This window comes from Azolla caroliniana, unplaced genomic scaffold, assembly GCF_043228905.1.
Source record: "Azolla caroliniana isolate FFs.n. ecotype wild unplaced genomic scaffold, voAzoCaro1.0.p SCAF_9, whole genome shotgun sequence".
Taxonomy (NCBI): Eukaryota; Viridiplantae; Streptophyta; class Polypodiopsida; order Salviniales; family Salviniaceae; genus Azolla; species Azolla caroliniana.
In genome coordinates, this window is record NW_028230444.1 from 16,037,730 (window position 1) to 16,054,496 (window position 16,767).

General features: G+C 38.0%; 1 protein-coding gene across 1 annotated transcript in view; it reads left to right on the top strand.

Annotated features, from left to right (window-relative positions):
- Window positions 1–15,120, top strand: part of LOC147860254 (catalytics) — a 28,654-nt gene extending 13,534 nt beyond the window's left edge. Inside the window, exons 7-15 of the mRNA XM_087324391.1 lie at window positions 2,203–2,359; window positions 2,487–2,727; window positions 3,407–3,648; window positions 3,934–4,203; window positions 4,511–4,621; window positions 4,723–4,947; window positions 13,401–13,604; window positions 14,023–14,199; window positions 14,695–15,120. Of these exons, the coding sequence (XP_087180517.1) occupies window positions 2,203–2,359; window positions 2,487–2,727; window positions 3,407–3,648; window positions 3,934–4,203; window positions 4,511–4,621; window positions 4,723–4,947; window positions 13,401–13,604; window positions 14,023–14,199; window positions 14,695–14,928 (1,861 nt within the window). The 3' untranslated portion in view covers window positions 14,929–15,120. The remainder of the gene's footprint in view (window positions 1–2,202; window positions 2,360–2,486; window positions 2,728–3,406; window positions 3,649–3,933; window positions 4,204–4,510; window positions 4,622–4,722; window positions 4,948–13,400; window positions 13,605–14,022; window positions 14,200–14,694) is intronic.
- The last annotated feature ends 1,647 nt before the right edge of the window (window positions 15,121–16,767 follow it).

A 16,767-nucleotide genomic window follows, 5' to 3' on the forward strand; every position in this document is an offset into this window, starting at 1 on the left:
TTGGAAGAAGCCTTAATAGTGGCGAAGCCTCGATATGAATCCAGAAGAGCTGTAAGAACTTTGGTGGTTTGAAATCACTTTATCAATGTTGAGTAGTTGCTCCTTGAAGTCTTTGATCTTTGTCCAGAATTCATCTATAGAATCATCTTATTGCATCTTTGTCTCTTCAAGTTTTCCGCTTGATTGTAGTAACTCTTGCTTCGTTCCGTTGAGCATATAGGTTCTTCAACTCTTCCCAAACACTTTTGGTGGTAGTGCAGGATTGGATGTGTGGAACAATGTGACCTTTGACTGACAACAAGGCAATGAGAGCATCGGCATGAGCATCGTTACCATCCCACTTAAGTTGTGAAGAAATGGAACTTGAAGCATTATTTGTGTCAGTTGTTATGAAAACGGAGGGAGAGTTTGAAGAAGAACTTGAAGTTAGTTGCTCATCAGATCTGATGACAATGTCACATAATTGCTTTGCAACCAATACACACGGTAACACGCCTGATAGTGTATACCCACATAGGGTAGTTAGTACCATCCAACTTGTCTTCAGTGTTATGCTTGCCAAAAATATTAGTTTGCTCAGACATTGCAAGAAATATTTACTGCAAGAAGTATAGATGAGATATTGCTGAAAACTGGTTGCTGCAGAATTGGTTGTTGGGCAGTTAGGGTTTGGGATTGCTGCAGAACTTGTTTTGGCTGTATCTTTGGAACATAAAATCTGATTTGGGTGTGTAAGTCGTCAAAAAAATCAGCTCAAAATCTACTTTATGAAAACATGAAAATATAGAGAATTTGCCTCTGCTGCTGTTTTGTCCTATTCGAACTTTTTGTCACTGTAGACGGAGAGGTCCAATGTCTTCTTTGAAGAAGAAACAAAGAAAGATATATTAACGTCTTTTAAGAGGCCAAAATGGCCTATAAGAGCAAACAAGAGATTACATTGCAAGTGTTGTCTCGTCTTTGAGAACAACAAATAAAAATAAAATAAAATAAAAAGTAAATAATACTTTGTAAATATAAAAGTATATAGATAAAATGAGATGAGGGAATTTGGTTTTCGGCACATGTGAAATTCTCGAGTTAGATATATTATAGCTTATTAGGAAAAAGATAAAGAGAAAGATCTCTGTATGCTTATTAGGAATAATAGGATAAGGAGTAACTTAAACCTGCTCTGACACCACTTGTTAAAAAATGTAGGGATCTTAGACTAATTCTCAGATCACTTAGAAGACTTGATGAAAAATCAGTAGATTAGGAAAAACAGAGTGTATGATTACAAATGTGTAGATGATTTATATAACCAATATCTACAGGTAGCTGGAAACCCAACAGTTAAGTAACTAGGTTCACATTATTCCAACTATATTCACACCAAGGCTTTCATAGGATACACAACCTTTGATAAAAAAATAATACAGTGGACAAAGCCTTTGTTAAAGAGGCAATGGTGTCTTACTCTTATTTCAAATTTGATTCATTGTGACACAATTGGCAGATTCTTTCTTCCAGAGGTGTGCGTGCATATCTTGTGACTCACTCTTATCATGCGGGCAATCATTGAGATGAAAGGTCTCTCCAAATCTCGTTGGTTATTTACATTGTGAAGAATCAACCTCAGATTTCTCCTCTGTAGAGAAATGTCAGTGTCACAAACGTATCAAATAGCCACAATTCAGTTTATGGCTCTTGGAACTCGATATGCACACATTTTCTTTCAAGAGCACCGAGGGCATGTTTGATGCTTCATGGAAATCTGAGACTAAGTTTAGGAAGGGGATTTCAAACTTCATCATCAAGGACATGACCAATCCTTCAAAGTGGGCATGTCAACATTTGTGCACAGTTAGGTACATAAATGCATGTCCTAGGGTTGGGAGGACAAGCCTGATACCCCGTGCCTCTCGTTCTTGTCCTTTTTTTGTAATTAGAAACTTTCGTTGCTAGTAATATAATATAGGTGTCTTAAACTAAAAAATTGACTACCATATCATGAATTTTTTCCCTTACATCTAATGACCTTTTTTTATCTGCAACAAATTTGAGGATGCATTGCCTGAAATTATAACTCCAGAAAATTGCGTAATTTATAAAAACGAGTTTCTGTGTTAGTGCATGACAATATCTATCATGGAAAAGAAAGTAAATAAATTTTCCCCTACATGAGAAAGTTCAGAGATGTCTAATCAAAATTTATGTCAGTCGTGTGAAGGAGGTGTGGGACACAAAGAAAGATGCAATTAGACAAAATGGAGAAGAGGTTGTGCAGCAGCTTGCAGAGGCAACAGCTGCAAATGCATCCTCGCCCAAGCTTGCACAGGGTTTGCCTCAGCAAGCTGTGGAGTCATGTGCTTTGGAGGTCAGCATATCCATGCTAGTACTTGTACCATATTTAGTTGACTGACGCTGAAATGATCTTTTAAATGAACATGTGAGTAGTTGTTTAACAAAGGCTCTTCTGTTCTACATTTTTCTTTTTTATGTAGCTTGCTAAAGGTTATGATAAAAAATTAGGAGGTTTTGGAGGACCGCCGAAATTTCCCAGACCAGTGGAGTTATATGTTGTGATGCGCCACTATAAACGTTTAAATCAAGCAGGAAAAGAGGCAGCTGCATTGAAGTTCCTGGACATGGCTCTGCATTCTCTGGGATGCATGATGCGAGGAGGAGTTCATGATCATATTGGTGGTGGATTCCACAGATATAGTGTGGATGAATACTGGCATGGTACATATGTTATTGTGATGCTTTTTTTCAAGAACTCATTGCTTCTTTGTTAAACGTTAATATATATGTAATAAATATATTGATAGATATATAATTAAGGATTCTAGAAACAAATACGTCAATATAATTGAAAGATTCATAATGATCACAATCTCAAAACGTTTGGTTTTTCAGGTGCTTTTTCCTATCTTGATTTTTAGCATGCAAGACTTTATTAGGAATAACGTTTGGTAAACATCGTTCTTTTAGCTGCATGCTTACTGTTGGCTGTGACATGATGCAATATGTTAGTCCATTGAAACAAGATTCATTGATAGTTTGGATTGCAAAGAGTTAAAGCATATTTTACACATTACCATTATTGTTGATGGATTGTGAACTGAATTAAAGTGTTGCTCATAAAAATACAATAGAAAATCATCAAAGTTACTGTATCCTCATTTGTATTTGCATTTTGATTTAAGAAATATAATTCAATTCACAATATTTTTCTTGAAGGGGAAGAGAAAGAGGGGAGGTGGTGGTTGCTTTACTCTATTATACATCTGGCTGTTTATTTGTTTCTTATGTTGTACATGTTGATGTATTTTTATCTTCTCTAAAATCAAATGATGTATGTAGTTGCTATAATCCAGTATTGAGAAGATTTGATTTTTTTCTTCATTTCATATTTTTGTAGTGCCTCATTTTGAAAAGATGCTCTATGATCAAGGGCAGTTAGTGAATGCTTATCTGGATGCTTTATGTATTACAAAAAACCCTATATATGGCCATGTTGCACGGGCCATATTGGACTACCTGAACCGAGGGATGCTACATCCAGAGGGTGGCATATATTCAGCTGAAGATGCTGATAGTGCTGAGAAAGAAGGCTCAATACGGAAAAAAGAGGGTGCATTCTATGTTTGGACCAGCGAAGAGGTGATGGCCCTTTTTGTATCATAGTCTCCTCTTTACACACTGCATATGCATGACTAAACAGTATCAAACATACTTTTTATATGTGTTCTATGGCTGATACCAGAAGGTTTTAAAGAGTGATTTTAATTGGCATGTATATTTGCATGATCCTAATATAAATGGTTGGAGAAACTCCTTAATCTGTTTCTAGTTTGGCAGTTTGAATCTGGTTTGTCAGTTTCTGTATTCATTATCTGCCGAATTTCAAAATGTTCTAACTTCTTATCTTCCGTTTGTGGTCTTTAGATTGAAGAGGTCTTGGGGAAGGAAAAAGCGCAGATTTTTATGGCAAATTATTATGTGAAACAAAATGGGAATTGTGATCTCTCACGGATGAGTGATCCACATGGAGAATTCGTTGGGAAGAATGTGCTTATTGAGCGCATTACTTTGGATGAATTATGCTCAAAGTTCAACAATAAAACTGCTGATGAATGCAATGAAATTCTTGCATTTTGTCGGAAAAGGCTGTTTGATTATAGAATAAGGAGGCCACATCCACACCTTGATGATAAGGTTTGAACCTATTCTACTATATTTATTGTCCATTTATCACTTAGGTAATTTTTAGGTTAAACTTATAGCTTTACAAACATGTTAATTCACTCATCTATAAGTATATTATGCATCTAAATTGAATCTGGCAAAATTTTAGCATTATTTACATCAGGAAATATAAACAAGCTCCTCAGAAAAAATAAATGCAGTAATCCTAATATTTTAATGGGTGTCACAAAAATTGTCTTATAGAATTAATAACATGATTATGTTGAAACAATTATATATAAACTGATAATATTGCTGTGGCAATGTGAATATGTAGGTCATAGTTGCATGGAATGGCCTGGCAATTTCAGCCTTTGCAAGGGCCGCTAGAGTACTGAGGCAAGAAGCAAGTGGCGGTGCTTCTTACTTCCCAGTTACTGGATCGGATGTGAGAAGCCCATTTATATTTACAAACTGTTATTCTTATCATTTGAATCTTGTTGTGTTTATGTGAATTTTCCTGGATTGCTTTATGTTGTGATTTCAAAGCCCATGGATTATTTGGAAACAGCGGAAAAGGCAGCTGCCTTTCTCAAAGAGAAGCTTTATGATCAGAATTCAAAGAAATTAAATCGCAGTTTCCGTGGGGGCCCATCTGCGGCGCCTGGTTTTCTTGATGATTATGCTTTTCTTATATGGGGTCTCCTAGACCTGTTTGAAGCTGGTGGGGAAACAAAATGGCTCTCATGGGCACTTGAGCTCCAACAAGTTCAGGTAGATTATTGCTATTAATAGATATGATAAATATAGGAAAATGTAGTTGTTTGTAGGCAGGATTTGTTCTGGATACAATTATTGTCGACTGTTGCTTGCATATTATAGATTGGTTTTCTGTTTGCTTTTATAGTTAACATGATCAATGACACATATTTTACAAGCAAGATTGGATTGATAATGGAGAAATTACCAAAATATGCGTATATGCATTAGAATTATGCTTCCTCAAGCATCAGTTGGCATGGTTAGCCCCCAAGTCTCACAACAACTTTCCATGGTTTTGAAAGATTTCAAACAGGGTTCCATTTAGGGATCGGCAACAGCTCGGCTCAAGCCTAAACCGTTTGGCTTAGCCGGCTTAAAGTGGCTTAGCGGCGTGGCTCGGTTTAGGCTTGAACTTGCCTTAACGGTTTGAGCTCGGCTTGGCTTGAGCCTCGCCAAAACGGCTCAAGCCGGCTAAGCCGTTCAGAAACTTGAGAGAGAGAGGGGGGGAGAGAGAAAGAGAGAGAGGGAGGGAGACAACAAACAAGGGGAAAGAGAGAGAGAGAGGTTTCCAAGCCGTTTACCAAACCGGTTCACAAACCGTTTTAGGCTAAACTGGTTTGTGAACCGGTTCGGTTCAGGTTTGAGATCCCCAAAACGGTTTAGGCTTAGCCGGTTTGTCTTGGATCAGGCCAAACCGGCTAAGCCTAAACCGAACCGTTGCCGATCCCTAGTTCCATTCAAGATGGATAAGTCGTTAAAAGTGAAAAAAACACATTCAATATGGGGTGAGAATGCCCTTAATTAATCAATAACATGGGCGATGGGGTTGTATTCCATATGGACATGGCCAATGTGCATGAGATTGCCATTGGCTGATCTAATGTAACCCATGCAAATGTTGTGGTTCTGGAACCAATTTGAATGTTGTGGTCAAGGCCATACTTGTGTGGCACTTATTTGAGTTTGTAGAATGCTCCATGAACGTTCCAATCCAGGTCCATGATCATTTCAATACGACTCATTTTACCTGCTTCAGGACATATGCTACCTCCCATTTTATAGAGCTATAGCTGGCCTGTGACGAGGTGCCCATGTGTTTTGTTTTGGATGACTGTTTCTGTTTTTTGGTTTCTGGTCATAGACTGGTTATTCATTGTGGGCTTCCCTCTTGCTTGGGCACTCTTTGAATATAATATTTGATCATGTAGGTCACCAAAGCTCATGACCAACCACATTGCTTGTAAGAAAGGGCAATTAAGCATTGTTGATCACCATTCCTTTGGGTTGTTGGGTATAGATCGGTTTTCCAGACAGTTAGATATTCTTTGTGACAAACTTTTGGCTCCCCTGTTTCTTCCAACAATGACTTGTATTGTGATATGTTATGTATTGTGGACATCATGACATCATTAACTGTAATTGGGAGTGTTAAGTGCGTGTCATCTGTCTTGAATGGGAAAAATTGTAGACAACGTACCTGCTCTAGTGTAATAGTTAAGTCATTTAGGATTTTTGAGTTAAGGGTGGTGATTATTAGCTTGCCATACACTACTCGTAGTGCTCCTTTGACTCTTCATGACAAGTCTTACCACTGGCTAGGATTCAGCTGTTGTGGTAAAGGTCCTAAATGACCCCCTTATAGTGTGTACATGTATTCTTTGTTTTTGGGCCAAATAATAAAAGGCCAAAAGTCACGTATCACACGTTCTTTATTTTTGGGCTAAGTTTAGTGTGAACTTGGCTAGCCCTAAATGGGTCATATAAAACATAAGTTTAGAACTTTTGGATCTCACTTCAAAGGTGAGCTCCTCCAACTGCTATCCTCTTTATCTTTTTAGCCGTTGCTCTATTGTTGCACCAAAAGCACCCATACTTGGCGTCTGTACAACAAAGAAAATGTATTTAGACGTCTTCATTGTGCAACTATGGCGTTATCTTCCTTAGATGTGAAGAATCTTTTTGAGATTCGACGATTTGAGGGAACAAATTTCGACATGTGGAAGGAGAGAATGCAAGGAATTCTCTTTTTGAAGGATTGTGATAGGGCATTGCAGGTAGAAAAACCAGACAACATGTTAGAAGATGCGTGGCTGATTTTGAACAAAAAGCCTGTTACATATATTAAGATGGTTGTTTCTGATGAGATTTTGGTAGATGTCAAAGACTGGTTATCGGCTTCCATAATATGGGCAAAGCTGAGGGCTACATATGAAAACACTACGCTTGTTAATCAATTGCATCTGATGCGAAAATATGCAGCTAGATGAGTCCTAGAGTGCAGTTGAACACTTGTCTTTGTTTACAGGTACCTTATCACAACTGTAGGACTCAGGAATGGCTCCTTTTGATGACAAGCTCAAAGCCATTTTCTTGCTTATGACATTACCTGACTCATGGGAGATATTGGTGGTCTCATTGTCTGATAACACCAACATGACCTTTGGTGGTGTTAGGGTTTCCATACTCAATGACGAGATTAGGAGAAAAGCAGGTGGAGAAGGTGGCAGCTCAGCCAACATGGTTAGAGGTAGAATAGATAAGAGAAGTAACATGCACACATAAACAAAAGTAAAAGCAAGGAAAGGGGAAATAGCAGCAAAGGTAAAAGCAATGATGTAACATGCTATCAATGTGGTAGGAAAGGCCACAAGAAACTTGATTGCTGCTATTATAAAGCTGAACTTGAAAGAAGAAGAATTCTGGAGATAAGAAAAAGGACAAGATTGATGCACAAGACAACCAAAAGGACAAAGAGAAGGTCAATTTGGCCTCTAATGTAGTCATAAAGGAGCTGTTAGATGTTGAGGACATTTTATGTGCTACTTTTTCAACTAATGATACTTATGCATATGATGCCTGTCTAAATGTGCATCACTAAGAATGATCTTATTGATGCTTTGCTGATCGTCAATGATGTATTGGCCCAAACATGGATAATTGACTTTGGTGCTTCATTTCATGTGACTTCTATCAAGGAGTGTTTCTACTTTTATTGCAGGCAGCCATGGCCATTGTATACCTTCGAAACAATCATGCATGTTCCATTGAGGGTATTGGCACAATGCATTTTTCTACAAATGGCGCTAATGAATTGGTTTTGCTAATGTGCATTATGTACCAAGGATAAAGAAGAGCTTGCTTTCTGTGGGTCAAATGGATATGCATGGTTATAGCATTATCTTTGAGACAGGATCATGGAAAAGGACAAAAGGTTCAAGGCTGATTGTGAAAGGCACAAAGAAGGGAACTCTTTATTTCTTACATGGAAATGCTTTATTAGGCAAGTTTATTGCTTTGGTTGAAGTTCACTCCCATATGGAGTTGTGGCATAAGAGACTTGGCCATATAAGCCACGGTTTCACTAGGCTTTGTAATCTAAAGAAGCTTGATGTTATAAAGGTACAAAGCTTGATTTTTGTAATGAATGCCAATATTGAAAGCAAGTGAAGCGTTCCTTTTACTTTGGTGTGTCTCGTAAATCTTGTGTACTTGATCTTGTTCATTCTGATGTGTGTAGCAAATCTATGGGGGATGCTTTGTATTTTATTTCATTTGTTAGTGATTTCTCTAGAAACATTTGGGTTCAAATGCTTAAATCTAAGGATAAAGCCTATTGCTGCATTTAAGCGTTTTCATGCATTTGTGACCACCCAAACAGGTAGAAAATTGAAATGTTTGCATACTGACAATGGTGGTGAGTATACAAGTGCTAAATTCAAGAAATTTTCTGAAATTTTGGGTATTAAGAGGGAGCTTACTATTCCATACAGCCCCTCTTCTAATTGTGTGGCCGAATGATATAATAGGACACGTTGTGAGAGGGTGAGATGCATGCTGTCCACCGCTAATCTCCCTCATGGATTTTGGGGAGAGGCACTCAAAAGTGCAGTACATGTATGCAATAGATCCCCTCACACGTCTTTAAAAGGTGACATCCCTGAAGAGGTTTGATCTGGCAAATCTGCTTCATATGATCACTTATGTGTCTTTGGTTGCGAGGCTTTTGTACATATAAGGCCTGAGCTGAGAAACACACTTGATGCCAAGTCTATTAAGGGCCTCTTCATGGCATATGGTGAAGAAGGCGAAATGGGTTACAGGAGTTGGATACCCCAGCTCAAGAAGCTGGGATGTTGTTTTCAATGAGGCAAGGCTGCTTCAAAACGATTGTGCCTCAAAAGATGACCATAAAAGGTTAGATTTCAGCATGACCAGCTACCTGTTAGACCCAAATTTGATCCTTAGGATGCACCACAAATGGCTACAACGAGGCAAGACTGCTTCCAAACAATTGTGCCTCAAAAGATGACCATAAAAGGTTAGATTTCAGCATGACCAGCCACCTGTTAGACCCAGTTTTGATCCTCAGGATGCACCACAAAGGACTAAAAATGTTGATGATCCAGTGGTTTTGGAGCCAGAAGATGTTGGACATCAAGATGAGGATTCTGAGGGGAATATGCAGCCAAATAATAATGTTGAAAATGGTGCTGAAAAAAATGGATAGCAGCCTAATATGGATGATTTAGACATACCACCTGATGGACACTGATTGCCTAACAATGTGGATCATTGGGTGAGACGTTCACTCATATTAGACGAAATGTGAGTAGATTTGACCCCTCACTGCACGACATAATGTTGACTGATGAGGAAGAACCTCTTACATATAAAGAGGCAAAAGGCATGTGAGCACAACAATAAGTGGGAGCTTGCGATGCAAGAAGAGATTAAGGCTTTGCATTCAAATAATACTTGGGACTTGGTTGAACTGCCTAAAGGAAGGAAAGCTATTCCTAACAAATGGGTATATACAAACAAGACTGTTGATGGCAAACTGAAGTATAAAGCAAGGCTGGTTGCAAAAGGATATGCTCAAACTAAGGGCATAGAATTCTAGGAAGTGTTTTCTCTTGTGGTAAAAATGATCACTTTGCGAATGGTATTTGACATTGATGAAGAGCTTTACATGAAACAACTGGAGGGCTTTGTTATTCTTGCAAAGGAACATTTGGTATGTAAGCTCAATAGAAGCTTGTATGGGCTGAACAAGCTTCGAGACAATGGCACAAATTTTTTGATGCTTTTATGCTCAAAACATGGGTACAAAAGAAGCCATGCTGATCCTTGTTTGTACCCTAAAAGAGATGAAAACGGCAGCCCAATCATTCTTGTACTATATGTAGATGATATGCTCATTGCTGCCAAGAAAAGTAGCACTGTTGATGTCCTTAAAAATCAGCTGAAATCGGCATTTTCAATGAATGACCTTGGGGGAGCGGAACATGTACTTGGAGTAAGAATTAGGAGACAACGGGAGCAGCATACAGGAAAAATACATTGAAAAGGTGCTGGACAGATTCTGTATGGTTGATGCAAAGCCTCTTGGAGTGCCATTACAGCCATATGATAAACTCTCCAAGGAAGATTGTCCTAAGACAGAAGAAGCAATCAATGATACAAGGTGTACTTTATGTTTCAGCTTGTGGTTCACTTATGTATGCTATGGTTGCTACTAAACCTGATATTACCTATGTAGTGGGAGTTGTAATCCAATTCATGGCTAATTCAGGCAAGGCACATTGGAATGCAGTAAAGTCCATTATGAGGTATGTATTAGAGCTGGGGTTTTTGTGACTTTGACATGGCAGTTGATATGGATACGCAGAAATCCACAAGTGGCTATGTATTCACACTTGCAAATGGTGCTGTATCATGTGACTTTGACATGGCAGGTGATGTCCAGCCACTAAGGCTTCCAAGGAAGTGATATGGTTAGCACGTCTGTGCAGTGAGTGTGGTTTGCTTGAAAAGGCACCTATGCTTGGTTGTGATAGCTAGAGTGCCATTTGTTTCCGGAAGTGATATGGTTAGCACGTCTTTGTAGTGAGTTCGGTTTGCTTGAAAAGGCACATATGCTTGGTTGTGATAGCCAGAGTGCCATCATGTTATAAAGAATGCTATGTTTCATGCACGCACAAAACGTATTGATGTGCGATATGACTTCATTTGATAAGTGATTGAGGATAACCTTATCACATTGATAAAGGTCCACACATCACAGAACCTTGCAGATGTATGCACTAAGTTTTTACCCAAAGCACAACATCGGATATGTATACAGATGATGGGAGTTGCATAGGACGTTGTTGGATTAAAGGTCCTAAATGACCCCTTTATAGTGTGTACATGTGTATAGGCCTAACAATAAAGGCCAAAAGTCACTTATCACACATTCTTTATTTTTGGGCCAAGTTCAGTGTGAACATGGCCAACCCTAAATGGGTCATATAAAACATAAGTTTAAAAACTTTTGGATCTCACTTCAAAGGTGAGCTCCTCCAACTACTATTCTCTCTATCTTTTTAGCCATTGCTCTACTGTTGCACCAAAAGTGCCCATACTTGGGTGACTCGTGAGTGTTCCTCAGCCGTATTGACATAATTTCTAACCCTTTCATCAACTTGAGTAATTCTTCTATGCTTTACTCAATGGGCTTCTCGAGAATAACTTCTAGTCCAGGGTGAGCCATGTCAGGTTGTCCAATTGTACACGCTTCCCGAAGCAATAACATAACCTTTAAGGTTAGTAGTTGTAGGAGGGGGACGTTGGCTTTGTTGTCCACTTGATCAAGGGTTTGGGGGTGCTGTGAAGTGGTGGGAATTTTGTCAGCAGTGGGCTGGTGCACACAGTTGTGCTTGTTCCCTTTCCTGCATATTCCTTACTTCGGATAGCTCTGCCTGGGGATCTGGTTATGCCACATTGTTTGGATAGGGGCTCCTCTTTAGGTCTAGTTGGGATATCCTCTCCCCCGTGCTCGTCGGGTATGACATCAGTTATGTATGTGGATGTAGTAGAAGGCTGATAAGGCCAAGAATTTCTTTGTTTTCTCTTGGACTTAGTCATGTTGTAATGTCGTAATTTTTGTGCTAGGTGTTAGGCTTGGGTAACAACATACTTCTGCTTTGTTCTCCTTTTCTGGACACTCTGAGATGTGGGTCACCTCTTTATAGAACCAGGCTATGATGTCTTGGACTTTTCGATTCTTGGAAATTGAAGGTTTGTTCTCCAGTGGGTTCGTAGTTGGCTTATATCTGTGTAAATACACTGCGCTTAGGGTAAGGATGCTTGGTTGGGCATTCGCTTACTGTATGTGGGCCATGGCAGTTATAAATGCTTTATGAGGGGTTCATGACAGCCCATATCATTCATCATGTTGATCTCCTTGGAGTGTGTACACTGGGTACATATTACGATCTGCCTGTGCAGTGTGACAATGTTGTTCTTGCTCATATTCGTCCTGTGTTTCTTCTCTAGGGTGCTGTGACTTTCTGTCCATTCAGAGACCTGGTTACATTCTTATGACATGTGGAACTTGGCAGACAATGCGCACAATGTCTTACAAGGGGTACTAGGAAAAGCTCAGAGTTATATGAGTTTCAAGGGCATATCTATCTTTTTGGAGAGATTTGGACCTTTGTATCAAGCCATGAATTATTATCATTGGAGATGCTTGGGACTTTAACCCATGGAGGTACTCATGGTCTATACCACACTAGGTGGCACCGTACAACATTCATCTTTAAGGAAATATAGATGATCAAGTCATCCAGCTTTGTTCTCAATGACCTCAATAGGAACTGCTTTTTGCATTATAAACGGCAATGCATCAATGATGTGCAGCATCATTATGTGCTAATGAGCACAGTTAACGAGGAAACTTACTGTCGAGGATATTGATGTCATATTAGTATTGAGTAATATTACAACATTCCTCTCACCCAATTCGTAATATCCTGCGTTATGTATTATTTATTTCACTCTTGTTTGGGTTTTCTTCATCCTTGTCATCAACGGACAAAGTTCATTAACTTTGGACATCGCAGGTGTTTACCTTGCTTTGGAGACCTCTCCATTCTCGGTCACCCTGTGCTAAAGGTTTTTCGAAGATAAAAATTACAATATATCTGGATAGAGAATCTTACATGTATACATGATGAGATTCTTTAGTCATGTTTTAGTCTATTTCTGTTTCTATTTATCTTTTCCTTTTGTATTTATTTCTATTTAATCTGGGTGGTTGTTCTCAAAGAAGATTTTAAGATGTAATCTCTTGTTTGGTCTTATAGGCCATTTTGGCCTCATAAACGAGGTTAATATATCTTTTTTTCTTTTTTCTTTGTTTTAGACATTTTATCATGTCTTGTGAAGACGTATATGCTTTATGACTCTATGCATTGTGCTAATGAGCAGACTTTTACCCTTTCAACGTATTATTGAGGCAAGGGAAATATGAAGTCAATTATAAATAGGTCTCGTTTATGCAGGAGAATGCAGAATGTATTTTATACACATCCTGTTTTATGGACATGTTAGGAACACCAGCCTATGGCTTTTATGAATATCTATTTCTTCTGTGTATTTTTTTATTTCTTTATCTCACATTTATCTTCTTTGGATTGCAGGATACCCTATTTCTGGATGCTACAGGTGGAGGGTACTACAGTACACCTGAAGGGGATTCTTCTATACTCTTTCGGGTGAAGGATGATTATGATGGAGCTGAGCCATCACCTAATTCAGTGTCCGCTATCAACCTTATTCGGTTTTCTTTGCTCGTACAGGGCGATAAGGCTCAAAAGTTGCTTAAAACTGCTGAACATCTACTGGTATATTACTACATATGTAATTTACTTGATGTATTATATTCGCATAAATGTGTAAGTGTGTGTTTTTACTCACATAGATATACATATACACCACCAGTGAAGTGTCTGATTAAGTAGCATTTTTATTAGGATTACTTGGAGGGAGTCCATAATGATACCATGGAAGGGCTTAGTTTTCCTTTGCTTTCATTTTCTTTAATACGTCAAGAATCTGAGGGTAAATTGGTGGATGATAGGTTGAATTTGCTTATTTAATAGTTTCCTTCAATTTATTGTTGCACTCTTTGTGAGGTGACTTCTCTTGCCCTCCCATTTAAAATTAAGCAAGAAACATGAAATGCATTGTTCCACACAATTATAGAATTGTGAATTGTGATGACGCACTTTGGCTTGGTGATCACTGTAAGTTCTCTTGCAGGCTGTCTTTGAGACGAGAATGAAAGAGCTACCGGTGGCCATTCCATTGATGTGTTGTGCGGCTGATTTAATGGGTACTCATCCAAAGCGCCAAATTGTGCTGGTTGGACAGAGGGCTTCACCTAAGTTTCAAGATCTCCTCAATGCATGCCATTCATTCTATGATCCAGATAGAATTGTAAGTCATTTATTTTTGAATCAGTATGAAAGCACTGACATTGGTCTTTGCTCATGTTGATAAAAGGATGATTTCTATGTTTTTGGAATAAAATTCCGGAGAAATAAAATCAATGTTTTCTCTACACTGTTGTAAAACCAAGAAGTACACTTCAAATCACATGTCATAAAACCAAGAAAAATGTTGGAATACAATTCTGGTTACAAACAAATAAAGTACAGTTCAAATCAGATTTCACATCAAACAAAAAAAATACCCCTTAGAGGGTAATTATATTTTACATTGTTCTATGGTTTCTGAAATAACTATCCATATGCATTAGCTATAAAAGAGAGAGTATTAAGCTTCTTAATATATAATATTTCAAAAGCGCTGTTAAGGCTATATGACCCAGATTTAACATTTTATACCGTTTGCAGTGCATATGTCTCCCACTCTACACTGCATATCTCTTTCCTTTATTACCGATTGATTTGAGCAGAAATATGTGTACAGATCATTCCCGTTGATCCAAGCAACATAGAAGATGTGAAGTTCTGGCAGGTGCACAATCCATTGGTGCTTGCAATAGCTCAGGGGAGCCCTGAAGGAAGAGATCTAGCCTATATATGTCAGAACTTCACCTGCTATGCACCTGTTGACAATGTGGCTAGTCTTCAACAACTCTTACAAACCTCTGCGACCCCAACAATTTCTAGCTTTAAATTGGGAAGTGGAATTAGACCATGAAGCGAACTATGATAACCTGGTTCCAGCCTGTCTTTTTATTGTACATAAAAGTGCACATTGAAATATGTAAGTGACGTTTTCTTCTCTTAACTGGAATTGAATTACTGCTTGCCACAACTGGCAGAGTTGAACTTGTGATCCCTTTGTGCTAAAAATGAAAATCATCATAAGTATATTGATGTTTTCATGTGAGTAATTTGTAACATGTACAACAAACATGTGGTTTTCACGACTGTTTTCCTTTAGATGGGGACATAGATGGTGTGTGGCTGGGTTATAGACGGACATGTCTATGGCTATGTTGGATGTAAAGCGCTGAACTCAAATGGAAGGATTGCAGCAATTTGATTCAAAATCTTAACTTGTTTGTGTTGGCGTCAAGTCCATGTTGGCCTTTAGTCGAAAGAACTGTAGTATATTGAATGCGTTTGGGTGCCAATTAGGGTTTTTCTATGGTCACCAATAGTTAATCTCATAATGCCAATATAGTGATTGCTAGTCTGTTTCAGACAACAGCAAATAAGTATAATTTAAATGTTTAATGGATGTCCAAATGTATTACCAACCCTTGAATATTCCAAACCGTGAAACTGTGGCTTAATGGTAAATGGTTTGGTTTGGTTTGGTTCGGTTCAGGTTTAAGTTTTTGTTAACAGTTTGGTTTGGGGTGTTAATGGTTCGGTTCAGACCTCTATCAGCTTAACGGTTTCCGTGGTTTGATCAGTTTGAAGGTTTAGGATTGAATTGATTATTTTCTTAAGCCTACTTTCGATATTTTAAGAATTTTTTTAAATTTAAACAATTAAAATCTAGAATATTCAACATTTTATTATTTTAAAATGAAAATGTGAAAATTTGAATTTTGACCTAATTGTGGTTTTAATGGTTTAAATGGTTGAAAATCTTAGTAATCGTTTGGTTTGAGCTTGAATTTTTTTGTGATGGTTTTGTTTAAACTTTTTTGTGGTTTAGTTTGATTCAATTAAAGATTCAAGTTTTTTTCGGTTTAAAATATTACGAGTTTGACACTCTTGAACAAAACCGGACCCTTATCGATTGTGACTTCTTTTCTGAGTATGAATTTAATACAGTTATGCTTCAGATGTTTCTTTTTGTCGACCATTGTGAAGGTGGGTTATCGTAAAGGTGGGTTATCGTAAAGGTATAATACATTTCATCTCACTTTGTTTTTTGCCCTTGTTATACTTTAATGGTATGATAAAACTCATTTACCTTTGTTGTTTTACCTTCTTAAAGTTTATGTTGTATTTTGGTGATGTTTTTGGGTATATCATAGTAAAGCTCATTGAAGGTTTTTTTGTTTGCATTTAATGGGTGGTTGTCTTCATAGTCTTCCTAGTTGATTGATAGGGAGCATGTAACATGTCCCATGTGTTATTTTCTACCAAAATTTCACCTTTGATTTGCTTCATCTTCAAGTTGTTAGTGTCATGAATTTTCATCTATTTTTTGTTGGTGCAACAAACTAGGCATGCAAACATTGCTTCATCTTTAGGCCTTTAATTTTGATAATTTTCTTCTATCTTTAGTTGGTATGACAAACTAGGCATTAGGAATCGGCAACGACTTGGCTCTAAACGGTTTGGCGGTTCGGTTTTGTTTAGGCTTGAGCTTTCGTAACTGGTTTTAGCTTGGTTTGGGATTGGTCAAACTAGGTAAGCCTAAATTGGTTACCAAGCCGTTTAAGGCTTAATTGGCTTGGATAAACCGGTTCTTAAACCGGTTTAGGCTTAACTGGTTTAATTTAGGCTCTTCTTAGGTTGTTGGTGTGGTCTCTTGTAGTTACCTATGATTAGTGTGTTTATTGTAGTCCACCTA